The 27,153-nt window shown below is 40.8% G+C and overlaps 1 protein-coding gene across 4 annotated transcripts in view; it reads right to left on the bottom strand.

Moving 5' to 3' along the window:
• Nucleotides 1-6,405: 6,405 nt before the first annotated feature.
• prrc2b (proline-rich coiled-coil 2B) overlaps nt 6,406-27,153 on the bottom strand; it is a 40,455-nt gene continuing 19,707 nt past the window's right edge. For 2 of the 4 annotated variants that reach the window (XM_026255446.1, XM_026255447.1), the window contains exons 13-30: nt 26,961-27,124; nt 26,578-26,779; nt 23,318-25,502; nt 23,045-23,223; nt 21,655-21,770; nt 21,392-21,533; nt 20,829-20,905; nt 20,460-20,741; nt 20,261-20,362; nt 19,633-19,825; nt 19,447-19,541; nt 17,709-17,833; nt 16,240-16,477; nt 15,167-15,334; nt 14,995-15,074; nt 12,022-12,139; nt 11,729-11,938; nt 6,406-8,407 (exon numbers count right to left, since the gene is read on the bottom strand). In XM_026255446.1, the coding sequence (XP_026111231.1) occupies nt 8,246-8,407; nt 11,729-11,938; nt 12,022-12,139; nt 14,995-15,074; nt 15,167-15,334; nt 16,240-16,477; nt 17,709-17,833; nt 19,447-19,541; nt 19,633-19,825; nt 20,261-20,362; nt 20,460-20,741; nt 20,829-20,905; nt 21,392-21,533; nt 21,655-21,770; nt 23,045-23,223; nt 23,318-25,502; nt 26,578-26,779; nt 26,961-27,124 (4,838 nt within the window). In that variant the 3' untranslated portion in view covers nt 6,406-8,245. Of the gene's footprint in view, nt 8,408-11,704; nt 11,939-12,021; nt 12,140-14,994; nt 15,075-15,166; nt 15,335-16,239; nt 16,478-17,708; nt 17,834-19,446; nt 19,542-19,632; nt 19,826-20,260; nt 20,363-20,459; nt 20,742-20,828; nt 20,906-21,391; nt 21,534-21,654; nt 21,771-23,044; nt 23,224-23,317; nt 25,503-26,577; nt 26,780-26,960; nt 27,125-27,153 lie in introns of all 4 variants that reach the window. The other 2 variants (XM_026255455.1, XM_026255448.1) reach the window with 2 other exon arrangements.

The following is a 27,153-nucleotide window of genomic DNA, read 5'->3' as shown; positions in this document are numbered from 1 at the left end:
CGTCACAGGGCATTCGCCCCACAAGCCGTCTCAGCTGCAGAGAGCGAGTGTCCAGAATGCATGAGCGCTCTCTGTCATTGGAGAGCCCCGTCTTTTCTCAGGACAGGATGTCCTCTGGGTTCTGTACTAGTGAGGAAAGTGGTGACAACAGATGCATCTCTCAGGGGCTGGGGGGCAGTGTTTGAGGGCAGAACAGTGAGGGGAGTTTGGTCTTCGGCACTGAGAGAGAAGCACATACATTTTCTAGAACTACTTACAGTGTTACTAGCTTTGAGACATTTTGTGCTTTTTCTCAAGAATCATCACGTATTGGTCATGACAGACAATACAACGATAGTGATAGCCTACATAAACCGACAGGGAGAAGTGTGTTCTCACAAGCTCCATTTGTTAAAGAAAGACCTGATTATGTGGAGCAGCAGGAACCTCCTGTCATTACCTGAGATGCATGTTCCAATAATGATCAGGGAGCAGACTTACTGTCCAGAGTGAATCCTCTGTACGGGGAGTGGAGACTCCACCCCGAAGTTATGATCATGGTGTGGCAGAGATTCGGCCAGGCTGCTGTAAATCTCTTTGCATCGCGTGAAGACGCACAATGTCCCCTGTTCTTCTCTCTGGTGGGCAACGATGCACCGTTGGGTGTGGATGCTGTAGCCCACGAGTGGCCAGACGTATTACTTTACGCTTTCCCTCCATTGAGCCTGATCAAGCAGACACTACGAAGGGTTCGGGAACGAAAAACATGTAATGATTTTGATCGTGCCATACTGGCTGGGGAGACTTTGGGTGGCGGAGTGTGCGCAACTGCTCTACGACCAGCCATGGCCGTTACCAGCGCACAAGGATCTCCTCTCACAAGCACGGTGGGAAATATTTTCCCCTTCCCCTCAGAAACTAGCTCTCTGGGCCTGGCCCGTGAGAGGCTAAATCTGGATGCAGCTGGGTTACCTCCAAAAGTGATTGAGACAGTTCAGAACGCGAGGGCTGCCTCAACGCGCTCTTTATATAATCTCAAATGGAGGGTGTTTGAGGGTTCGTGCACAGAAAGGAACATTGTTCCTTTCTTGTTTCTTTCTTGTGTTCAGTTTCGGATGTGCTGGTCTTTTTACAGGACCTTCTAGGTAAGGGCAGACCCTTTTATACGGTTAAGATTTTTCTGTCGGCTATCTCGGCATGTCACGTGGGTATTAACTAGGGTACTATTGGCCAGTACCCTCTTGTCTGTCAATTTATGAGAGGTGCACGTCGGTTACACCCAGTATTGAAGCTGCTGGTCCCGCCCTGGGACCTGTCCGTGGTTCTGAACGCACTCTCAAAATCCCCTTTTGAACCCATTGATAAAATTGCCTTGAAGTACTAGCTCTAAAAACGGCTCTGTTGCTCGCTATCACTACAGCAAAAAGGGTGAGTGAACATGCATTATCAGTTCACTCCTCATGTATGATGTTCGCTCCAAATATTCAGAAAGTCACTTTTAGAACTAACTCTGCGTTCTTACCATTGCCCACCTTGCCTGTTCTGCACCGAGAAGAGATATGCCAGAATGATGAAATGGCAGGTAGCTGCAGTTTATATACAGGGAGCAGGAATCCCTGATCGCTGCATCAGCGATCTGCCATGGTTGGCAGACGTGGTGTTATTGGTGCTTCCGTGATCGGCCATGCCTGAGGCGGTCCCATAGTGAGATACCTCACTTCATGTTATCAGAGAACCTGGGTTACGTTAGTAACCTAACGTTTTTGCTCATATGAAGAGGATCATCTTTTCTGTGTATGTGCAAATGTGTTAGTAGTTTACATTATAAATAATAGTTTAACATTCAGATACATTCCGAATATGGAAAAATTTGGATTTGTGCCGAATGAGACATGAGCAGTAATCTCCAAATAAATCTAGTCAAAGCCGCGCTTGCTCGTCCTGGTCTGCACGCACGCGCTGTCATGACCTAATGCACTGAATGCTGGATTTTTAAAAACAAATAGGCTAGGCCTACAGGAACGCAAAAATTCTAAATCTGAAATTTTCTAGAACAGAATCCAGCAGGATCAAATTAATGTGAGCAACAGTGTTTTGCTGCAGCAGCGCCGATGGATGCGGTTCACTTAATGCATAGCGCAGTCACACGCGCACCACAGTTACATTTGGGATAATTTTATTTTAAATGCCATAATGTCAGTTGAAAACATTGCAATTGTGTTTTAAAATACAACAACGAGCACCACAAAACCATTTAAAGAGGCGCGTTCAGCGGTCTCTGTGTGGGATAGGCAAGTCAACAGAGTAAATTGATCTCAAATGTATGGTGCTCATTTTATAAAATAAACCTAATCACATCTATTCATTTTATAATCCTTCTACTAGCATTTCATTCAGACTAAAACCCCCTTTAATTCAAGTGAGAAAGCGTTTTGTGTGTGTGTGTGTGTGGCTTTTGCACATCCTGTCATGCCAGTGACTGCAATAGATCCATTTTGCAGCATTATGGTTAACGATTAATAGATAAAGTGTTAATATAAACAACAATCGATTATGGAATTAATCAATATTTTGCATCCCTACTTTCAAACATTTGTTCAAAATGTCTGTGAGCAGCTGTGTATTCAGGGGGCGTGGCTTTGGACACCGATTGCAGGGAGGGTGGGACATTCAGTTTCAGTGCTATCAGGCTAAAGTTAGCATTTTCCAAGATCTCCTACCACACTTTTAATAATAATTAGTTATTACATTTAATTTGATAGTAAAACTGGCACATTTTATTGGTGTAAATGTGTGGTGGTGATATTTTTTACTTACAGTGAGGAAAATATTTATTTGATCCCCTGATGATTCTGTACGTTTTCCCACCCAGAAATGAAGGGTCTGTAATTTTTATGGTAGGTTTATTTTAACGTACAGAGACAGAATACCAACCAAAAAAAATCCAGAAAAAACTCCCATACATAAAGGTTAGAAATTTTTTGAATTTCAGTGAGTGAATTAAGTATTTGATCCCCAAGCAAAAAATGACTTGGTACTTGGTGCAGAAACCCTTGTTGGAAAGCACAGAGGTAACACGTTTTTTTGTAAAGCCAAGTCACCTTTATTTATATAGCGATTTAAACAAAAAGGATTGCGTCAAAGCAACTGAACAACATTAATTAGGAAAACAGTGTGTCATTAATGCAAAATGACAGTTAAAGGCAGTTCATCATTGAATTCAGTGATGTCATCATCTCAGTTCAGTTTAAATAGTATCTGTGCAATCACTTGCAATCAAGTAAACGATATCGCTGTAAATGAAGTGACCCCAACCAAGCAAGCCATAGGCAACAGCAGCAAGGAACCAAAACTCCATTGGTGACAAAATGGAGAAAAAACCTTGGGAGAATCCAGGCTCAGTTGGGGGGGGGGGCAGTTCTCCTCTGACCAGACGAAAACCAGTAGTTCAATTCCAGGCTGCAGCAAAGTCAGATTGTGCAGAAGAATCATCCGTTTCCTGTGGTCTGAGACAAGGTCTTTACAGGGGATATGTATCTGGGGCTCTAGTTGTCCTGGTCTCCGCTGTCTTTCAGGGCTGTAGAGGTCCTTTCTAGGTGCTGATCCACCATCTGGTCTGGATACGTACTGGATCCGGGTGACTGCAGTAACCCTCTGATCTGGATACAGACTGGATCTGGTGGCCACGGTGACCTCGGAACAAGAGAGAAACAGACAAATATTAGCGTAGATGCCATTCTTCTAATGATGTAGCAAGTACATCGGGTGTTATGTGAAGTGTTTCCGGTTCCAGTTTACCTAATTAATGCAGCCTAAAAATCCTTTAAAGGATTTGGATATTAGAAGCATGTTAGTGTGTTATGTGTAAGCCAGGTTAAAGAGATGGGTCTTTAATCTAGATTTAAACTGCAAGAGTGTGTCTGCCTCCCGAACAATGTTAGGTCACCTTTTGTAGTTGGTCACCAGGTTTACAAACATCTAAAAAATAAAAAATAAATCTTTTAACTGCACTGTTGTTCACTTCATTGATTTGCACTATATCTGTCATTTACCTTGCGCTGCTTTATTTAACTTTATTTTTAACTTTTATTTTTACTATATGTCTTTTTTTATAATTCCCTTATTGTATAATTGTATCTACATTTTATATTTGATCTAGTTATTTTTTTAGGCTTTAATGTTAATGTTATCTGTATGCACCGGGGTCTGAGAGTAACGCAATTTCGATTCTCTGTATGTATGTACTGTACATGTGGAAATTGACAATAAAGCAGACTTGAACTTGAACTTGATCTCAGGAGGGATTTTGATCCACTCCTCTTTACAGATCCTCTCTAAATCCTTAAGGTTTCTTTGCTGCCATTTGGCAACTCAAAGTTTCAGCTCCCTCCACAGATTTTCAATAGGATTGAGGCCTGAAGACTGGATAAGCCAGTCCATGACCTTAATGTGCTTCTTGAACCACTCCTTTGTTGCCTTGATGGAATGCTTCGGGTCAATGTCATCCTGGAAGACCCATCCATGACCCATCTTTAGTGTTCTGGCTGAGGGGAGGAGGTTCTCGTCCAAGATTTTACAGTACATGGCCCCGTCCATTTGCCTCTCAATGTGGTGAAGTCATCTTGTACCCTTAGCAGAAAAACAGTCCTAAAGCATATTTCCACCTCCATGCTTGACTGTAGGAAGGGTGTTCTTGGGGTTATAGTCAGCATTACTCTCCCTCCAAATACAGCGAGTCGAGTCGAGTCAATGCCAAAGAGCTAAATTTTGGTCTCATCTGACAACAGCACTTTCTCCCAAGCCTTCTCTGAATTATTTAGATGTTCTTTGGCAAATTTTAAGATCTACAATCTTGTCTCTGACGTCCTTTGACAGCTATTTGGTCTTGTCCAAGGTTGTGGCAGAGGTTGGAATGGACAGGTGTCTTATACACCTAACGAGCTGACATTAGGAGTAACTTCTTAAAGAAACCGGATTAATGTGTTTCACATAACCAATCTGTTGGAGTCCGAATTCTTGTTGGATGATAGGGGATCAAATACTTATTTCACTCACTGAAATGCAAATCAGTTTCTAACCTTTTATAGTGTTTTTTTTTTCTGGGGGTTTTTTGGTTGGTATTCGGTCTCTATATGTTAAAATAAATCTACCATAAAAATTACAGACCCTTCATTTCTTTGAAAGTGGCAGACTTACAAAATCAGCAGGGGATCAAATAAATATGTTCCCCACTGCAATTATTTTGTAACAATTAGAAGAACCTCAAATTAAATTATAGAGACTGAACACATTTAGGAGTTGATTTTAAAATGCAAAGTATTGAAAATAATAAAAGCTCTGTAAACACTTGCATTTTTACAACACTATACATGTGTCCCATTAGGTAATGAAAAGTTCCACACACACTAATGGTTTTAATGCTCAACTGAACCAAAGGCCTGTGCTAGCACATCCACCCACCAGTACAAGATAACCAATCCTGCTCCTGGAACGACAACAACCTGCTAAATTCAACTCCAGCACGCTTGTTTTAAAGAGTCTGAAGACTTTAATTAGCTAGATCAAGGGTATTTTAATTTATAGTTAGAGCTAAACTCTGCAAAACAGTGGCCCTCCAGGAAGAGTTTTAGACACCCCTTCAAGTGATACTTAAAGTTTGGAGAATGTACAGTGTATAACCCCGCAAGGAGGCTTCAAGTCACTTATTGTGCACATTTTAGACATACAAACAGATAAAGTGAGATGATGCCAACTTATTTCTAAGAGCAAGTGTCTCCATTTGAGCTAATGGAAAAGGTTGCTTTCAATCTTTTTTTTTTGTCTTTTGAGGTGGCAGCATTGTTTTGCTATAGCGAAAAGCATCTGTGTATGAAGAAGCCAATTATCAAACAGGGCCTCTCACACTGGACGGTGGAAAGGATTTCCCTGGCATACTCCAGCCAGGTAAGGTTGCTTATATTTTCACACTTCAATACAAGATATGGCAAATAAATGAAAAGCAAAACATTTGAATAAAAATTGTTATAGCTTACTTCTAGAGACTGCAGTTATACATGACCTGGTGAAAAACGACAAATGAATAATACTTAAAGTAGGTTAAGAGGAATTTTAAAAGTGTGCCCCCTAAACGGCACTCACTAGCCATGGTCTACACTTCAAATGTACATTGACTGGACCAACCTTGAATAATAGTTTTACAATTTACATTTGATATTGTGATTTGAAATGTTCAATGCATGATCAAAAGTGAACTGATTTGTGGTGAAAGTAACTAACGAGAACGCTTCAGTCGTTACTATATTCACAGCACAGCCTTTCATACCTTACTGCAGAATTAAACCTAGGTAAGCAAAAACTGAACAGAATTTTTTAAATCTCTTAAAACTTACATTTTATGTAGTCACTAAAAATGCTCAAAAACAGCAGTTCAGCTACATATTTTTATTTGTTAAATTGGTCCATAATGTCATTCTTTGTGTTAATTTAGTGAAAAGTCTTAATTCACCTTTTGACTTTTACAGTATTTAACTTAGCCATTTCAGATTTCTCAACATGTATTTAAAATCCAGAAAAACACTTAGATGCAATATCACTTGAATGTTTAAATCACAGCAATGGCCTCATCAATAAGTGCTCATGGGTTATGGGAATACAAACAGATTTTTGTTCTTGTTGTTGAAAAAAGCACAATCTGCTTTATTTCTCTCTTCATCATTTCAAATAAAAGGGCAAATATAATACATTTAATAGGATAAACAACATTGAGTGATAAATATCTGTAGGGAAAAACAGACCCTTTAAAAAAAAAAAAAAAAAGGGAGTTAATCCATCGCTGGCCCCTTAAATACAGGTCAAAAAAAAAAAAAAGCAAAAGGGCAATAATAAGTCTGTACAGATATTCAGCAATTATCAAGAAGCAATTTTACTGTTGAAGGCGATGTGTTCGAACAGCGCCAATGAACACCCAAGCAAATAAACCTCTAAAATAACCATGAGCACTGCAGAAATCAATTAAAAAGGCATTACACATGTCCAACAGTTCAACCAAAGGAAAAGGACAGGTTGCATTTTCATTAATGCTCCTTTGTTTTACGAACATGTGCTGATGGTTATAGTTCTGTACAGCTGTAGTATAACGAAGGACCATCAAAACCAACATTTCCTGTGCACTTCATATTTTTAGTCATGATCCCCATGAGCCCACAGAGATGGCAACATTGACAACACGAGCACTCATTCTCAGACACATTTGGACCCTGATGGTTACAGATAGGCTGTTTATTGCTTGTGCAACCCTCGCACTCCTGCGATCGACCGGTAAAGGGTTTCTCTACCAAATCAAATAAAGACTAAACAACATACTGTAACATTTCCCATCAGCGTTCATGACAGCACAACACTCCCACTGACATCACCACAAACGTCCTCACATTACACAAGTGGCCATATATCCCACCCGCCTGATCACATCAAACACAGACCGAGCGCTTCTTAATGCTTCCGACTATTACATGTTTATCCACACACCGCCACCACTCAAGCACCACCTTTAAGGATCAAATGTTGCTTGCTATTTGCATAACACATGAAAAGCTGCTGTATAAGAGAAAGGTTCATGTCCTCCATGTTTGGATTGAACAATGTCCTCAAATGTGGGTTTGAAGTTTTTTTTTTATTGAATAAAAGTTTGTTTTATTTTTTATAATAGAGCAAATAGGCATGATTACTACACACACATACATACATATACATATGTATATATCTGTGTATATATAAAAAAGTTAAAACTCCATGGTACCCAGTAAAAATGACTTCTGCCACACTGCAGCTCTGGAGCTTCTGTTGATCTGCATGTCAGTCAAAACCTCGAGTCCAATCAGATGGCTCAGTTTGGCAATGTGGGCGTGGAGACGTGAGAGCTGGAAGAGGAGATGCGCTTCCTGTTCCTCTGTTTGCAGACGTTGATGGAGGGAGTGAGATACACTGGGGTTTGTTGGCCACTTTTGTGAACCTTAATTCTTCACTTGAAAATGTCAAATAAAATGTAAATAAATAAAGTTGATCTGGAAAAGTCTGCGCAGAAGAGTCCAAAACTATTGTCTATTTATAGTTTACATTTATATTTATGTGATGTTTATTAATAATGTGTTCTGATTTATTTGTGGAGTTGGTGATCCTGTGCGTTAGTCCCAGAGTACAGAGAGAGAGAAAAGAGGAAGGAGGAGGTCCTACAGACAGCCGTGTCATGTGATCATGAGGTCCATTATTAGGCTCTGCCTTCCTCCACTTTGACCGACTGTGGTTTGATGGCTCCGGTTCGAGCAGCTTTGACCTGTACTGACGGCAGCTGCTCCTGGATCTTGTTGGGAATCACTGATGAGCTCTTGGCTTCACTGACAGCCGGACGAGCATCACGCAGGGCATTCACCTGTACCGAAAACAACAGAAAGGATCAATACTGCAGCAGAACCTCACCAACGCTTCACTGAGACCAACACTGGAAGTCAAAAGCCTTATGGAAATAACTGCTTTACAAGATTCAACTGGGTAATACACTGAAGAGTCAATACATCTGATTAGGCAATATACTAAGATATATTATGTATTAGGGCTGGTCCAAATACCATTTTTTAAACTTCAAAGTAGGGCTGCACGATATTGGGAAAAAAAGACATTGCGATATTTTATTTTTCTGCGAAATATATCGCGATATGAAATCTAATCAGATTTTTCTTACAAACAAAAATGGGGTTAGCAGATTTACATTCTCATTTTAAATGATTTAAACATCAACACCATCGTGTCAATTGATTAATATGTGTGAGGGAGAGAGAGCAAGACAGCGCTTGTGTTGTTTGAAGCGCTCTCTCTCTCTCTCTCTCTCCCTCTGTCTCTCTCTCGTGCGCGCGCACACGCTCTCTCTCTGTCTGTCTGTCTGTCTCGTGCGCTCTCTCTCTTTCTCTCTCGTGCTCTCCGCGAATCAGATTTGTCAAGGGCCAGGGAGCAGCTGGCCCGTACAGTTAATGAATAACGGATCAACTACCACAGCCTACATCGCACATCCTGCGATGTGACTATAGTGGATTTATACATCGCGATATCGATGCTTAAACGACACATCGTGCAGTCCGACTGTTAAAAAACTGTTGTGGAAGCGCGTGCAGGGCTTATATGTTCAGAGAACAGACAATGCACTAGTGATACAAAACACAGTTCTGTTAAGACCAATAATTTTAATATGGACAGTTTATTATAAGGGTGGGCTACTGTACAATTTACTGTTGTCTAACCATGCCAAGAACCGTTAGTAATCACGCCGCGCCAGATCAGACTCACAGAGAAATACAACTGTAACCTTAGAACCGTTCAGCTCGATAGTAAAAATATATTCAAGTGCAAATGAAGACCGTTTCAAGGGTATATACAGCAATCCTTAAGTTAAATTTACTACTTTTTAATAGCTTTTTTACTACCTTCAGAATATTTTTTAAAACCATCACGACACTGAATTGCAAGTGTTAATCAGCGACCTTTCTATTATTTACACAGATTTTGACATGTATAACATACAAAAAATAATAGATTTAGAGACTGATGTTGACAGCATATTGCACATTTATTTCACCTAGTAAATAAAAATAAAACAAATACCATAAAATGTGCAATGGAGAAAATGGATAGTTCCAGCACACTGGCTGGTATTCATTGCAAGTTGATGCATTACAAACAGGCATCTTCTATGAACTGTTGCGTATTCTAAGAACTGTTGCGGATTCACAAACTGCGCCACAAATTTGTGGCGGTGGTGGTGGAGGTGCAGCCGCGCAGACAGCTGAGATTGGTAGAATTAACTGCTCTCTCCGAGCACGCATTCCATTTTTATGTTTAGTGGATTGCATATGCGACCGAAGTGCGTTAGCTCCCATCCATTTGACATTGATGTTTTTTTTACACCGAACAATAAGCCTGCCTGTTAGTGTTGTCACGGTACCAAAATTTCAGTATTCGGTACCGATACCAGTGAAAATCCACGGTTCTCTGTACCAATTTCGGTACCAAAGCAAAACACAAAAATTTGCTAATAAAAAAAAATAATAACTTTTTAGCACTAAAAATAAAACCAATGCCATTCTTTATACTTATTTAGAATTGTGTTTAAAGTTTTTCTACAAGTTATATAATTATGAAAAACAGTAAACAGTTTCACCCAAATTTAATTTGTCTTTTAATTTATCAAATTTAAACACATTTTATTTTTGGTAAATAAAGGGGATTTGCTATTAAAATTAAAACATGGAAGAAATATTGAGATTTATTTTTTTTTTAAATAAAGTTTTTTATTTTTTTCAACAGTGGTAGCAGTATCACATACGTTTTACTAAATAATAGTAATATTTCTAGCACAATGCCCTTATGTAAAAATTGTCTTTTAGGCCTAATGAATGCATATTTGTCATTTTGAAATTGCTATTTGCGCATTAGCTCCGCCCACTACCGGAGAAACCGGTATGTCTTCTGCTTTTTCGAGAATGAATATGAATAATTCTAAATGAACTCCATTATTTTGACAGGAGAAGTCAACAGATGCTGAAATTAATGCAAGCGTCATGACTGGATTTTGAGATTCCGTACTCGTTTTCTGCTTCGCGGAAATCATAGCGCTGTATGCGTCAAGAACCGGGTTTGAACGGGACCTCGGTACTACCGGTCCTTAAAGAAACCTGGTACCGTCACATTTAAATTTTTTTAGGACCGACTTGGTACTGAGGTACCGGGTCTTTTGACAACACTACTGCCTTTTATTCCCTGTACAGGCCTGAGCCAGTCCTTAAACGCTGGGTCGTTAACCCAGCTATTAGAAAACTTGCATTTGTCCATGAAGACGATGATGGTTGTCCAGTCGTTGAAGATATGCCTTGAAGCAAGTCTAAAATAAAACGGAAGCCAGCCACTTCTGTTGAGCGCGCAGTGTTCTGAGATGATGCCGAACGACCACTGAGTATGACGTCAGCATCAAACATACATTGAGACGGAGACGGAAGATCTTTGATTATGTGCCCAGATATGCTAAAGCCCATATAAACGAACTAACGCGAACGCAGATAGAATTTAAATCAAAATAGGACACCTGATAGTCTGGAAAAAATAATACCTAATTTGGAAAAAAATAATACCTCTGAGACCACATTTAACACTTTTAATGACCTTAAATTTGACCATTTTGATTGATCACTTTTTAATACTTTTTAAAACCCCGCGGACACCCTGGTTTCTCAGGGGAGGTCAGGTGTTAAAAAAAAAAATAATTTTTTGTGACAACTCACCGAATGAATATTCGAATAATCGAATATTCTGGTCCAGCCCCAATATATATTAAGCCACATGGTCAATTAGGCATCAAATGTGCTTTTTTTATGGCTATTAATTTTCCTATGTATGGTCTCATTTCTCCAATGCTGACTCAGAATGAAGCAAGTGTTCACATTTTCACTATGACTTTTTATATCTGTCCATTAAAATAAAACATTCGTGGGCCACTTTTACCTTCATATTTACTGATAGATTGCTTTTTACTGTATGTTATTTCACATATGGAACATCACCAAAAATAGAAAAATATCAAGTTAGATCTTTACAGATTTGCATTTTGGTTTTAATGTAAATGTGATCTAATGAAACATTGTAAATCATGAAAATAAGAAAGTAGAAGATGAGATGCCATTACCTATGCTCACAGTGGGTGGCTCACCTTCACACCGTCCTCAGGGCCCTTCACAGCAGGCTCAGGGTTGGAGGGAGGTGTGCTGTGAAGTGGTTCACGCCCGGGACTGGGGTAGGGTGGCGAACGGATGATGACAGTCTTGTTGACCTGCATGACGGGCCGTTGGATGGGGTTGGGGAAGGGGCCGCTGGTGGGGGGCCTCATATGCATGACCATACTGCCCTGAGGAGCCGACACCTGCAGCATCGGACAGCAGATGAGTGTTAGTAGTGTGTAACATGACATCTAGGGTCAGGGTTAGGGACAGAAGTGAGCCATACCTGCTGCTGTGTGTAATGTCCTGGGAGCGAGACAACCACTGCAGGGCCTCCGGGGCCAGAGGGTTTGCCACTGGGACTAGCAGAACCAGGTCTGAGAAGAAACAGTCCGACACAAGACCTCATGAATAAACAAAAGACACTTAGACATGGAAAGCCTTCCTGTGACTAACAGGCTTCAAAGACAACATTTTAAAACATTCACAAATGCTCATAAATTTTACTTTTTTTCCATTTAAAATGTTTAAAGTTTTTGTCTAGTAAGGCCCCGATATACTACAAGTGAAATTGAATAACGAAGTGATGTAACATAATTTAAAAAAATTGGCCCAAACCAAAGTTTTTTTGGGGAGATGTAAATGGCTCGCCAAAGCAAACTTTCCGGAAAAGTTTGTTCCAACAGCAAAACACCTTTATTTACTACCATTGGTCCATGACCATTGCGTCATAGGAGGGGTGTGCTGAGGTGCCTCCTTCTTTCATAATATGAACATTACCAACTTGAGTACATTACAGGTGCTGGTCATATAATTAGAATATCATCAAAATTTTTATTTCACTAATTCCATTCTAAATGTGAAACTTGTATATTATATTCATTCAGTACACACAATGATATATTTTAAATGTTTATTTCTTTTAATGTGGATGATTATAACTGAAAACTAAGGAAAATACCAAATTCAGTATCTCAGAAAACTAGAATATTGTGAAAAGGTTCAATATTGAAGACACCTGGTGCCACTCTAATTAGCTGATTAACTCAAAACACCTGCAAAGCCTTTAAATTGTCTCTCAGTCTAGTTCTGTAGGCTACACAATCATGGGAAAGACTGCTGACTTGACAGTTGTCCAAAAGACGACAATTGACACCTTGCACAAGGAGGGCAAGAAACAAAAGGTCATTGCAAAAGAGGCTGGCTGTTCACAGAAGCTCTGTGTCGAAGCACATTAATAAAGAGGCGAAGGGAAGGAAAAGGTGTGGTAGAAAAAAAAAGTGTAAAAGCAATAGGGATAACCACACCCTGTAAAGGATTGTGAAACGACACGCATTCAAAAATGTGGGGGAGATTCACAAAGAGTGGACTGCAGCTGGAGTCAGTGCTTCAAGAACCACTACACACAGACATGTGCAAGACATGGGTCTCAGCTTCGCATTCCTTGTGTCAAGCCACTCTTGAACAACAGACAGCATCAGAAGAGTCTCGCTTCAAAAAGGACTGGAGTCTGGACTGCTGCTGAGTGGTCCAAAGTTATGTTCTCAAATGAAAGTAAATTTTGCATTTCCTTTGGAAAACCGAAGGCAAATTTCCACATTGTGGACAATAAAATGAAAATGAATGAAATTAAATGAAATCAGGGTCCCAGAGTCTGGAGCAAGAGAGGAGAGGCACACAATCCACGTTGCTTGAGATTCAGTGTAAAATTTCCACAGGTTTGGGGTGCCATGTCGTCTGCTGGTGTTGGTCCACTGTGTTTTCTGAGGTCCAAGGTCAACGCAGCCATATACCAGGAAGTTTTAGAGCACTTCATGCTTCCTGCTGCTGACCAACTTTATGGAGATTTTCCAACAGGACTTGGCACCTACACACAGTGCCAAAGCTACCAGTACCTGGTTTAAGGACCAAGGTATCCCTGTTCTTAATTGGCCAGCAAACTCGCCTGACTTTAACCCCATAGAAAATCTATGGGGTATTGTGAAGAGGAAGATGCGATATGCCAGACCCATCAATGCAAAAGAGCTGAACGCCACTATCAGAGCAACCTGGGCTCTCATAACACCTGAGCAGTGCCACAGACTGATCGACTCCATGCAACGCCGCATTTCAGCAGTAATTCAGGCAAAAGGAGCCCAACTAAGTATTGAGTGCTGTACATGCTCATACTTTTCATGTTCATACTTTTCAGTTGTCCAAGATTTCTTTGAATTGGTCTTAAGTAATATTCAAATTTTCTGAGATATTGAATTTGGGATTTTCCTTAGTTGTCAGTTATTATCATCAAAATTAAAATAAATAAACATTTGAAATATATCAGTCTTGTGTAATGAATGAATATAATATACAAGTTTCACTTTTTGAATGGAATTAGTGAAATCAACTTTTTGATATTCTAATTATATGACCAGCACCTGTATGTATTATAATAAATACCTCCAGAGGGCACCAACGGCCTGTGATTTTTCACTTTACAGCACGATTCAAATCCTCGCTTTATACTGGCCAAACGTTTAAATCCATTTCATTTTAATATTTGGCCACAGGCAAACTCGAGCGAGGGTTTAAAATCTTATTTTGAAATCACGATGGACAACAAATTGCATATTTAGAGATATTTTGATGTATTCTCCTGTGTTGGCATAGGTTAAATAATTTTACGTTACAAATCTAGTGAGATAACACACACAGTTTTCCCTGATGAATGTTAAGCAACTCAAACTCACAGCATATGCAGAAGAGTTTGTTGACCGAGCTACTGAGTTGGAGACGTGCTTCATGCTTGTAAATGATAAGAGTGCAACGCAAAGCGTGTCAGACTTTATATGCATTCCCAAATGCACGTGTTTGGAAACACAAACAGCACATGAAATAAATGACCAAACCAAACAATAACGCAAGCACTTTCAAACCCAACTTAATACTTATATCATGAGACTGCTTTTCACCTAGAAGTTTTTTCACGTTTAATATCACGAGACCTCGTGCACTCCTGAAAGCCAGGTGAAATGGCTCTGCATTTATATCAGATGTGCTGAATTGTTACTTTTGCATAAAAAGATTGTTTTTATTGAAAACAAAGATTAACAGTAATTTCACTTTTACTGCCTTTTCAAAATTAAAATACTTCAAGCTCAATAAGCACCTTTTACGAACCCTGTTTCTTGACAAAATTAGACTGAACATAAGAAAAAAAGAAAACTTCAGTGTGTCTGCAGCTCACTGTACTGTGGGTGGAGTGTGTGAACCATCCGCTCACCTGTAGGAGCCACTGGGTATTCCAGGTGAGTGGTTGGGCTTATCAGAGAACTGAAATCCCTTGATGTCCATCTGGGAAGGCTGCAAAAAGAACATGATTTATCAGAGAGGCATGTCAATAACACAATGGAATAGGCCTGAGGGCAGACATTTCCTGAAACACAGGTTCTCACCTCCCTGTTGCCGCTCATGATAGCCGGCTGAGATCCAGGAGGCATCATGCGGCGTGGAGCTCCCACAGACAGGTTCTGGTTCTGCTGGAGCTGGATGGACTGGGGCAGGAGGAGGTGCTGCTGGGCTGAGCCGTAGCGCAGTTGAGATCCAGGCATGGGCATAGTCACCTGAAAACACACAGCAAAGTCAATGAGAATGTCCATTAAAACCAATAAATATCCTGAATAAGATTAGCACATTTTCACTCGCTGAACACTGACTGAGCGCTTCAGAGTTCTTTCTCCATCAAGCGATCTGTACTTTTCACTTCATCTCAATGGGCGCACAGCACACCTGTATTTGCTGAACTGTAAACTCTTTGTGAAGACGCACGACTCACCATCGCATTAGTGATAGCGCTGTTTCTCACACATGCAAAGAGAGCGAGAGTCTTAATCGACGCGCTACATGTTCGCTTTTTTAGAACAGGCAGAAGATAAGCCAGTTTCTCCTTTCGGTAGTGGGCGGAGCTAATGCACAAATGGCAATTTCATTGGCTGGCGCAGATCTATTACCATCCCTGTTTTGATTTCAGCAAATCAGTTCAACTCAACGCAGACAACGTGATTAATATTCATGAACCCAGCAGCTCATCAATCAATAGAGCATTGTATATTGTTAGTATGGCAGTAGAATTAGTTGTATTTTTTTTTTTTACAGAAACCCTGAATGACCAACAATATCTTAAGCTTCACCACCAGTCTTAAGTTCAGTCAAAGTGACAAATATGCATTCATACATGATTAACAAGTTTTAAAAACTTTTATAAAGTTTTATAATTAAATAGTGCTTAATACCATAATATAATGCTTGACTGACTGATTAAAATCATTTTACAAAGAAAAGCTGATTGGAATCATATATATATGTGTGTGTGTGTGTGTGTGTGTGTGTGTGTGTGTAAAATAAAAGATCAGTCTGGCGAGTAAACTGGCAATATAATCGCCATTGGCTAGTACATTTTTCAAAGTGTGCTAGAGGGTTGTGTAGGTATTGTGCAGATATGCGGTCTTATGGCTTTCAAAGAACTTGCCTGAATGAGCTGCGAGTCCATGAGCTGTGACGTGCCCATCCCAGCTGCCTGATTCATGGGTCCGTCGTACACCAGTGGCTGGCTGCCGTTCATGGGCTGGTAGTGAGATCCGGACTGCTGTTTGACCATGTCTGATGGCTGCATGCCAGGAAATGCAGAGTACGGTCCTTTGAGAGCTCCACCAGAGAGCACCATGGGACTGGGTTGAGACAGGTTTGGGTGCATGTACACCGGAGACCTGTAAGAGAGGAGAACGTGAGAGCGATCAGATGATCACAGAAAAAACCCAGAACTATCAGTGTGGCCATTTTCTCCAGCTTACAGCAGACTCAAACCGTTGTTTGACAAATTCAATTTAACATTTTTCGGTGGACCAGATATTACAAAACTAATATCTGAAGCAAAATCCCTAAATACTGGAAACTATATTGGTAAAACTGATTATCGTCAATCTCCACCCTTAAACAAATTATCGTCGATCGCTACACTTCACTAATACAGTATTTTTCAAACTATAAGTCGCACCTGAGTATAAGTCGCATCAGTCCAAAAATATTTCATGAGGAAAAAAACTAAATCGCACTGGACTATAAGTCGCATTTATTTAGAGCCAAGAATCAAGAGAAAACATTACCGTCTCCAGCCGCGAGAGGGCGCTCTGTTTTCAGTGTAGGCTACAGGAGCACTGAGCAGCATAGAGCGCCCTCTCGTGGCTGTAGACGGTAATGTTTTCTCTTGGTTCTTGGTTCCAAATAAATGGTTTGGTTCATGTCAAATTAATTTTGATAAATAAGTTGCACCTGACTATAAGTCGCAGGACCAGCCAAACTATGAAAAAAGTGTGACTTATAGTCCTGAAAATATGGTATCTAGATTTAAACCAATTATTGTTCGATCTCTACATTTAAATGTCAGAGAATCTGCTAATGCCTAGTTTACACTACAGAATTGTATGCCTGATTTAAGCCCAATTTGCAATTTAACGAGCTCACACACACTTTGTTCTATTTATTTATTTATTTTTTTCATAAAAGGTATATTTTTTCATTACTGAAATCTCATTTACTTTTTAAGGCAATGCTTACTTAAAAAATATTTGAAATCTACATGGTATTGTCTTACCAATTGCATAATTTACTTAATTGACAAATTTAAATTATTAAATGATTTTGATTTTCAAAAAATAATTATAATTGTATTTCCACAGTTTTCGCTATGGTAACAAGAACAGTAAAATTATACTGAATTTTGATGATGACAACTAGTATATGATAGAGTAAAAAAAAAAAAAGTGATTATTTTCTTGTCTTCGTAGAACAAGTTTTATACAGCAGTTATTGATACAAATGGTTTGTTAGGTGTTTTAAGAGCAAGTCTTTGCAATGGCATGGGACTTAATTAGTGTAAAAGAGTAACAGACCAACACTGAATGAAACTGACTGTGAGTGTTGCTGAAGCGGGTGATTTACCTGAAGGGAGGGATGGAGCTGAACATCTCTTGAGACTGAGAGACAGGCAGAGCTCCTCGCAGACCCAGCTGAGCCTGAGCCTGTAGAGACGTGTGCAGAGAGATGGGGATCTGTTGAGCGGTGGCCTGAATACACACAACAAACACACACGGGTTATTTATAGGCACACAGGTCCAATGAATGAACCTATTAAAGCCTACTGTATAATTAGCCGCTTTTCCACTGTTGGGCCAGTGCGAGCCAGGGCTTAAAACGGGCCGGCTGGGGCTAAAAGCCTCGGGCCAGTAGCACGAGGCCAGAATAGCGCAGCGTTTCCACTGTCGGTCCTGAAGCTCTGCTGCGCGTCACTAAAACACACCCTTTACACGCCTCTCAGGAACAACGTCACGAAACCTCATCATTTCACCAACAAAGAGAAGTTATCAGAAAACTAGGAAATAAGTCACTGGAACATGCGCGATCACAAAACGAACACGATAAAAGCGGTCGTTTGTTTGCATGCTTTGTTTAATATTTAAATTCAAAAGCATCAGTGTTTTAATATAGAATAAGTGATACATTGATCATAATTCATTAATTTATCAGGAATCAAAATTAATCAGAAATAAATTTATCTACATTTTATTTATTAATTTTTAACGATTAAGCGTTATGAAAATAGCCTGCTTATTCAGTCGAGTCTGTTTCTGTTTATTTCTAGCCACAGTAGCCTATACGTCACATTTAGAAAGAATGATAATATCTCTATTTTTATAAAAGCTCCCGAACAAAAATCATTATTATATTTTGATGACACATGCCACGTGGAGCTAAACTCTCAAGACGAGACTTACGACAGATGTTACTAAATAAACACACAATTGTGATAGAGAATAAGAAGCTGACATCTGATTTCTCCAAGTGGTTGCATTTACCATGTTTACTTTGGTAACGTTAATGTTAAGCGTGCATAGACTTATTCATAGTTTATAAATATTTCTGCCTTGTTTAGTGATTATAATCTACATCGGATCAAGTTATTTCAAACACTCGCTGCTGACTGAAAGAGAGTTTTGAGCTTGTTTTAAAAAGTTTTTTATCCTGGTGTTATACAGTAGATGTTAGATGATATATATATTTTATGTACAAGTATCTTCTATAGTTTAATAAAGATCTCACTGATTACATTAGAACTCTATCTTACCTTTTGTCTATATAAAAACCAGCATACCTGCACCAAATGGATTTTTTTTGCTCAATTTAAGTCTGAGCTATCAGAGCAGTTTTTTCCTCCATATTCTGACTATATCAGACATAAATGAGTCATAAAAGCCTGACAGATCAAATATGATACTCAAAATTATTTGATTTACTTTTTTAAGATTTTGTCTGAAGGTTTAATAATTACTTGAGTTTAAAAAAAAAAAACATTTTTCAGACTACTATCTCCTATGTAAGGCTTTACAGTGGTAACATGACTCCCATTAGTTTTTGATCACTGGAGAAAGATTGCTGCTGGGGAAGATTTCTTTATACCTCTAAGTCATTCTTGAATTAATAAAGTGCATTTTACTAATGTACAACAATTGCCAATAAAACTAAAATGTTTATAGACCTGTTGTCACAACTTTAAAGTTGATCCCTGATCTTTGAAGCATGTGGAGTCCCTGCCCACAAGACACTTTCATTCAAAACATCCACATTTCTCAGGCACAGTCATGATAAATCTGTGAAGTGTGCAGTCACTGTAGACACGTACCTGCTGGTAGCTGGGCTGCTGAGTCAAAGGCGGCACGAGCCGCGGCTGACTAGAGAACACATGACCGTCTAGATAGAGAGGAGGGATGTGACTGCCTGTGACACACAAACACACATCACAACAGGAATTAGAGCCATGCACAACCACTGCATGTGACACAATCTGAGAAAGCAATGAGATGCTGACCTTGCATGGAGACAGAAGGTGCGACAGATGCCACAGGCATGGGCGGCATGGACACCCCGCCGAAGGAGCTGTAGCTGACGCCGCTGGAGGAGCCCACACTGCAGGCAGGCTGAGCGCCGGAGACCACGCCGCCCGGAGAGCCCTGCTCTGGAAGAGCCTGAGAGTTCTCCCAGGCTTTACGTGCTGACTCCATCTGAGAACACAGAGAGACTTGCTGGTGAGGAGCACTGACGGACACGAGCATTTGGACACAACTGGTGCTTCCATTATCCAGGTTCTACTGCATTCTTAACGTTACTTCACTCAAGTATTTGCATCCTTCTGAACAGATGCAGGTTGTAATACCAGATTAAGAAGTTTGTTAAGACCAATTGAAATGTCTTAAGAAAGCCTGGCCAGAAAGACTGAATAGTTTTTAAAGCTTTACATTTAAAGTTTTACAAGGCTTAAGCAGACAGGCATTCAAAAAAAGAATATCTATGTTCTAGCATGTAGATAACGGTTACTAACATGCTTTTAACAACTTTATCACATAACATGTTGTTTTAGCTTGTTATTAGAAGTTGTTAACGTGTTATGAAGTTGAGAGGATTCTAGCATGTATTAATATGCTTCCATTACTGTGTACCTTGAGAGTGAGGTCCGCTGAAGGAAAGCTGATGGGGTTGAGGTTTATTCCGGGCTGTAGGTGGTCTCTGCGGAGCATCGGGATGGCTTGAGTCAGGCCCGCCTGTGCACACACAAACATTAACAACAGTATAAACACTCAGAGCTTATTTTAGACAATGCTTTGAATGTAAATGCTGGCTCAGAGCTCATGTACATACATTCCCAGCAAGTGCATCATGCAGCTTGGTGACGGGGTTGGACACAGGCACTGGTGTGGAACCTGGAGGAAGGCTGAAGTCTGAATCCTTTGCACTGACGCCAAACTCAATTGGCGGCACAGGGATAACGTTGTCCACGTGAATGTCCACTCCGTTGACAGGAGTAATGGGTCCCTCCAGACGGTCCATGCCTTCAGAGCCCTTGCGGTTCTTCAGAGAGCGCTCGTTGCCGATGGGGCCGGGTTTGTGTTCTTTACTCTGCTCGGGTCCTGCATCTGAATCCTGAAAGACAGGACAGAGCGACTGTACTCTGAGTCTCAGCTCATTTAAAAAAATGACAAGAGTTTCTTAAAGAAGAATGACCTGTACCTCTGAATTGGGTTCACTTCCTGTGTAGGAAACCTGCTTTGTCCACGAATCACCACCTGATGAATGGACACTCAGAGCTTCAGGAGAACAAAAAAAAAAGAAATTTAGAAAAAGTCTATTTAAGGAAAATGCCAAAGTTTTTCCATTTTCCATGTTCTTCCCTCAACTTAGACAAGTTGATACGTACCTCTCCTGTCTCAGTGTATGCACACAATTGCTGTAGCGCGCGGCGCCAGTATGCTAGCATTTAGCTTAGTACCATTCATTCCTTAGGATCCAAACGTGGGTAAATTTAGAGATGGTTACATGAGCAGTTACACGAGTAAGTATGGTGACACAAAATAAAACGTGGCAATTTCGAAGCGGATAAAATATGACTATAATATATGGCGGAACAGCACTTGGCAGCACTTCGACCTCTGAGCAGTAATATCATCACTCCTGAAAACTAACTTCGGAAGAGGTACAAGGTGAGGGAAGAACAGTGGAATATGGAATAACGGTGGCGTTTTCCTCCAATAAGGTATCTTGATACACTTGTTATCAGCTGTTATCGGTATAACCTGTGCTGTTCGTCTCCCAGATTTCTGTTCCCAAGCTGTTGGCAGACAGTGCATCCTCGGTCTGCTCGATGGACATACTGCCCTGCTTCTTGGCAAAACGAGGAGGCATTTTCGATGCAATTGCTCTATTCTTTACCGAACCCTTAAGGTGCACAAACCAAATAACTACAATATCCACTCAAGATATAATTCATGTAGTCAAAATAACTTAAGCTGTTATTATCTTTACAACTATAAGACCATGAGCCCAAAGGATTACTTACTGGAGGGCCCTGATCCTTCCTCCTGCGATCGTCATCCTGTGGGCGGCGCTGTTTTTTGGACAGAGCGTCCTGGAAAACTTCTGGACTGGGTACAGAAGCTCCCGAGTCACTCTCAACTTCGAGGAAACACAAGGGACAACTCCTTCAGATCCAATACTCAAGAACACCACACGGGTCACACAAAACGAATGACTTCTAACGGTAATAATTGGCACAGCACTGTTAAAATAATAGAGTAATTCTTTACAGGACAGTCTATTAATTTACTGTACCTGTATGGATGAATATTTGATTTTGCCAATGAACAATATTTTTCAACTCATTTTGCCAGTACTGATACCGATATATCTCCTGTGCAGAAATTATAAGCAAAATATTTTTAATTTTGTTTAGTTTTTAACAATAACTTGTTAGAATTAAATAAACAATAATTAAGATTTTTAACAATACATATAAACTTTAAAAATAAACTATAAATCAATTGCTGCATTGTGTTAACCCTAACATTTTAATTTTAGGTTAAACATTTGTAGATGGTCTAAAGCAAAAGAGATGTAAAAATTCTAAAAATCTTTTAGAGCTTATGATGTGTTAAAAAACTAAAACGTTACACATTAATGAATAAATCAGTATATATAAAATTATTTATTTGACAAGTGCCTTGTGATTTTTTAGCTATAAAATATATATAGATATTTTTAGTTAATAGCTATAACTATTGACCTTTAAATCAAAACATACTAATTTTATTACATCAATTACTGCTTTATTTAATCAGAAACAGTCTGTATGTTATTTGTGTAGGCTACTTTACTTTTAATTTAATTAGCAGTAGGCCAAAACCTTAGGACCTGGGGGAGGCTGCCCCTGATGCAGGACTTACCATTTACTCTATCATACATCAAACACATCATTCTGTAGGGGTTTTCACAGATTAAATGCAGCGATCCAAAACCGTTAATCTAATCATCATTCAGACAAAACCTTGGTTTAAGAATGAGCCACACTGCTGAAGTGATCTAACCACTAGCACACCCTGAGCACAAGCAAATTAATGTATTCTTATCTGCATAATTTATCATATCGGGCCAAAGCCGATATTTACATTTAAAGCTATTATCGGCCGATAGCAGTCCGATAATACCGTGCATCTCAATTAAGGACCTCGAGTAAGTGATTCAGAGGCGTTTTATTCAGGGTTGGAACAACTCTCTGAAAGATAGTGTTTCTCCAGGAGCAGGACTGGACACCTCTGCTGCAGACTATTATTGAACTTCTCTGGCTACATCACCTCAGGGGTGAATTAGTTTTATATGGTCTCAACAGTCTGACGTCAAATTATTTGGCATTGGAGAGGCACTTCTATCATAAACAAAAACATCTGGCTTACTTGGGTAAGTATTCAGGTCATATTGGGACAGGGTTTCGGTCATGTCCCCCTTCATGTTCCTGGGTTTCAAGTCTTTCTCTATGATCGTCCCCGTTGCTTCAGTTGTGCTGGTGTCGTCGTTCTGCTCTACACGGTACACACACACTGAGCTCAGGCCGGTGATCGATTCTTCTGGAACTCTGCACAGAGCGAATTAAAGCACATTCATTGTGTGAATTTCAGTGGTATTGTTTTTATTAATGTATTAATATGCTATGTTTTAAGGAAACATACCGTTTGTTGTTGGAAGTAACACCATTCTGCCAGCTCTCGTTTCTACCGAAGGAACCTGCACTAGCCTGCATTTCTGTCTTGTTGTTTTCCATCACAGTAGCATCACTCTTCCTGTTCTGTCTGTCGACCACTGGCCGCTGGCTAGAAAAGCTCCGCTTGGAGAGCTCTCTCTTTTCAGAGCCAGGTTCTCCGTGACCTGTATCTGCGAGCACGTCACCATGCTGTCTCCGTTTCTCCCTCCAGTCACTGAAATCGCTGTTCTCAGAGCCGGTTTCCCAGTCCTCACCCTGACCTGTGATCTCCTGTGACCGTCCTCCGGAGTAGCGGTTGGGACCGTGCTCCTCTGCCCCCTTTGCACGTCCAGGCCACTGATTGGCAACGTCTCCATTAACATAGTCCTCACTATTCCACTGACCTCCTCCTTCATGCTCTTGACGCAGACGCCTGAAGCGTGGGGGTTTATCCTGGCGTGGGGGACGACGCCTTCTCAGGGGCCGGTTGTCAGGATTATCATTATCAATGTAGTAACCCCCATCTCTGTCCTCGACACCATTTTCTGCAATGGAGCCTGTAAATTTAGAGGGGTACTTCAGGGCCTCATGTTCTGACAAACGTTTGGAATAGGAGTCCGCACCGAAACTGTAGCCGTTCTCTTGCATGGGAGTGCTTCCAAACTGGGTTCCTCTCCCTCTCCACGTCGAAATATCCCTTGAGCCAAACCCACGGTTGTATCCAGCATTAAGGCGAGGGGGCAATGACCTTCCAAAGACTCGAGCAGATTTCGTCTTGTCCCTGGAATCACTATTGCCACTCTGATCGTCAGTGTAGACCTTGTTTGATCTCCACGACTCCTTATCGGCCCTCTTGACCTCTCCAGATGCAGGATACGAAGCCTCTCCATTCTCAGTGGCCTTCTGGCGCGGACGCTTGGGCTGCTCCTCGTATTCTGAGGCCTCGCTGTGCGTCTCGCTCACATTGCGTCTACGGGGTTTGCCTCTTTGCAGATCTTCGCTCCTAAAATCTCGAGTACCACGTCCTCGTGCAGGCCTCTGTGCACCTGTGCTATTGTAGGCTCCTCTGTTGCTGTCACTCCGTCCTCCACGAGTGCCACCACGAGAATTGAACTCTCTAAAGCCCCGGCCACGTCCACGGCCCGCTCCCCTGGCCCCGGCGAATGCCTGCTCCTCATCTATGAATATCCAGTTGTTGCGGCGCAGTGCTGGTGGATCTCTGCTGTCAGAGCTGTCCACAGACTGACTCTTCGCACTATCCCAGTAGTTCTCTTTGTGCAAATCTTCAGGCAGGTTGCTCGTTCTCTCCACCTTGGGAGCTTCCATGTGTTTTTCCATAGGAGAGGGATTGGTGGGTGGCACGGAGTGCCTGTTAGACAGAAGAGGGGCATCTTTCTTCAGGTCATAGACGTTGGTGACCACTTCCTTCTCCAGCCTGTATGGGACAGGCTTCTCCTCGGGCTCAGTTTTGGGTTTCTCGTTTTCTTTGTCTTCCACTTTCAAAGGCTTCAGCACAGGTTTCTTGATGGGCCCTGTCCTCCTAAGGGTTCTGCTGCTGGTTTCAGATGGCTGACTAATGCTACTGCTGCTGCTCGAACAGTGATCGGACCACTGCGCCTGACCGCTGCCGTCTTTCCTCAGACTACCCACATCTTTCTTCCAGATATCAGAGTCGTAGCTCTTGTCCTTGTTGTCGAAGGCCTCATCATGAGTATCAGTGCCTTCTTTCTGCTGTCTACCAGAGGAGACGTCCCTGTGCTCACTGTCTCCAGGATGGGTCCTGCTGATTACTAATGGTTGATTGGTTCCCTCGTGGGTAACTTCTCGCTGTGACCCAAACGACACGTCTGAGCCTCTGCCTTGCCGGAAGCCTTGATGGGGCAGTTCCTCTGCTGGACTGTCTGCAGGGTCATGACCTCGGTCTTCATATGAGTCATGTCTGGAGAATGGCCGGTCACTCCTGTCATCCACCTGAGCCCTGTCGCCATTGTCATGCTGTCTCTGGTAGGGTGGGGTGAAACTGCGCGCAGACGAGTAGCTGTCTTGGTTCCACACTTGGTAAGACTCAGTGGATGGCGCCCTCCTCTCCTGATGCACGCTGGGATGGCAGCCTTCATCAGAGGTGGAACCAGGGCTATTCAGGTGATCCTGCTGAATGACAGGTTTCACCAAACCTTGAGAATGAAAAAGTTTAATATGAATATCTCAATAGGTAGTTGCTAGATTGTTTCCCAGCAGGGTTTCCCAAAGAGTGGCTTGTGAAGCCCCTACGGTTTCATGATTTGATAGAAAGGCACTAACTATAAAGAAAAATTACAATACACCCATAGGGCTGTACAACAGACAATTTTGTCTGAAATTTTGATTTGCAATCACCAAATCTCAAAAGGCTGCAACTTAGTTTGACTCTGTATTTTTCAGAGTGAGGCACAGCATTTGTGTTCATTTACACACAAGCAGCTCGTGATCTGTTCAATGGTGGAATGGATCGATCTGTTTGCAGTAAAAGCTGCACCACACAAAATTTACTTTGTGCAATTGGAAATGCATCGTGTACTTTCACATAATTTACAACATTTCTGTGGATAAGTTTTCAGAATTTGATAATTTATAACAAAGCATTTTACAAAACTATATATTACAACTAAACATTAAAATATTAATACATAAATCTTATTTTTTTATAGATATAAAAAAAATATATTCAAACAAGGAATCTTGAAATAATTGCCTGGATGTTTTAGCATAACCTATGCAAGACTTTTTCTTGAGAAGGCACTGATAGCCATGATGAGTCCTTCGACAACAAAGACAAGAGCCACGACTGAGTAACCATTAATCACTTACGAGATTAAATGCTTATATCGAAGTTCAAATCACGATCACAATGAAATGAAATTTTTTTACAAAAACACGATATTGCTTTTTGATCAAACTGTGCAACCATGTACTATAAATCTATTAATTTTAAAATAAAAGCAATGATATAAATGGTATAAATGTAAACTAATAAAATCATTAAACAACATCAGAGAACCATAAACATGCAAATGTGGTGTTAAGATAATATATTAACTTCAGATGTGTTCTGTCAAAGGGGTTGGACTGACAAAACAGTTTGGAAATGCTTAGATAATGAACATTTCACTCGTAACATTCTGCAGTTTAATCCTTAAATCCTATCACTATTAATAATAGCGATGCTTGACTTGGCAAACACCACTAAATATGGTGGATGTTGTGATTTACCAGATGAGTGAACGCCAGGAGGATAGAAATCCACTGGAGAACATCCCTGTGCCATGCGAGGATCCATGTAGGGAGGCATCATCATCCAGCGCGGGTCAAAGCCCAGGACATGAGGAGGGTAAAAGCCTCTCTGTGGGTGAGCAGAGCTGGACTGGGTGGGGTGACCCGACTGCTGCCACGGAGCCATCTTATACACCTGCTCCTAAAAACCACAAAATTCATCAATATCTATAAAATGAAAGCATATAGTAAATAACAACATAAAAATCAAATGTAAAAAGTATTATAAGTATTATAACTTCTGCAAAGACACACGCACCTCAAAATCTTCAGGGAGGCTGTATTAATAACTATTTCTTACAGGTTTAGGTGTAAATGCTCACCTGCTGCTGGTGCTGCTTCTGGAAGCGAGGCGGCACAGGCTTCTGGTGGCGGCCGTAGTCTGGGAGGGGAGAGGTGGACTCAGGAACTTCGTCATCATTGTGGTAGTGACAACCTTCATCTTTGTAATCCTGACTGGACGACTCAGCTGGTGTATCCGACACTTCTATATATAATGAAATGAGGTGTTAAGAA

This window comes from Carassius auratus, chromosome 5 (assembly GCF_003368295.1).
Source record: "Carassius auratus strain Wakin chromosome 5, ASM336829v1, whole genome shotgun sequence".
NCBI lineage: Eukaryota > Metazoa > Chordata > Actinopteri > Cypriniformes > Cyprinidae > Carassius > Carassius auratus.
The sequence above is the reverse complement of the archived record's forward strand: the minus strand, read 5'-3'. Positions and strand labels throughout refer to the sequence as shown.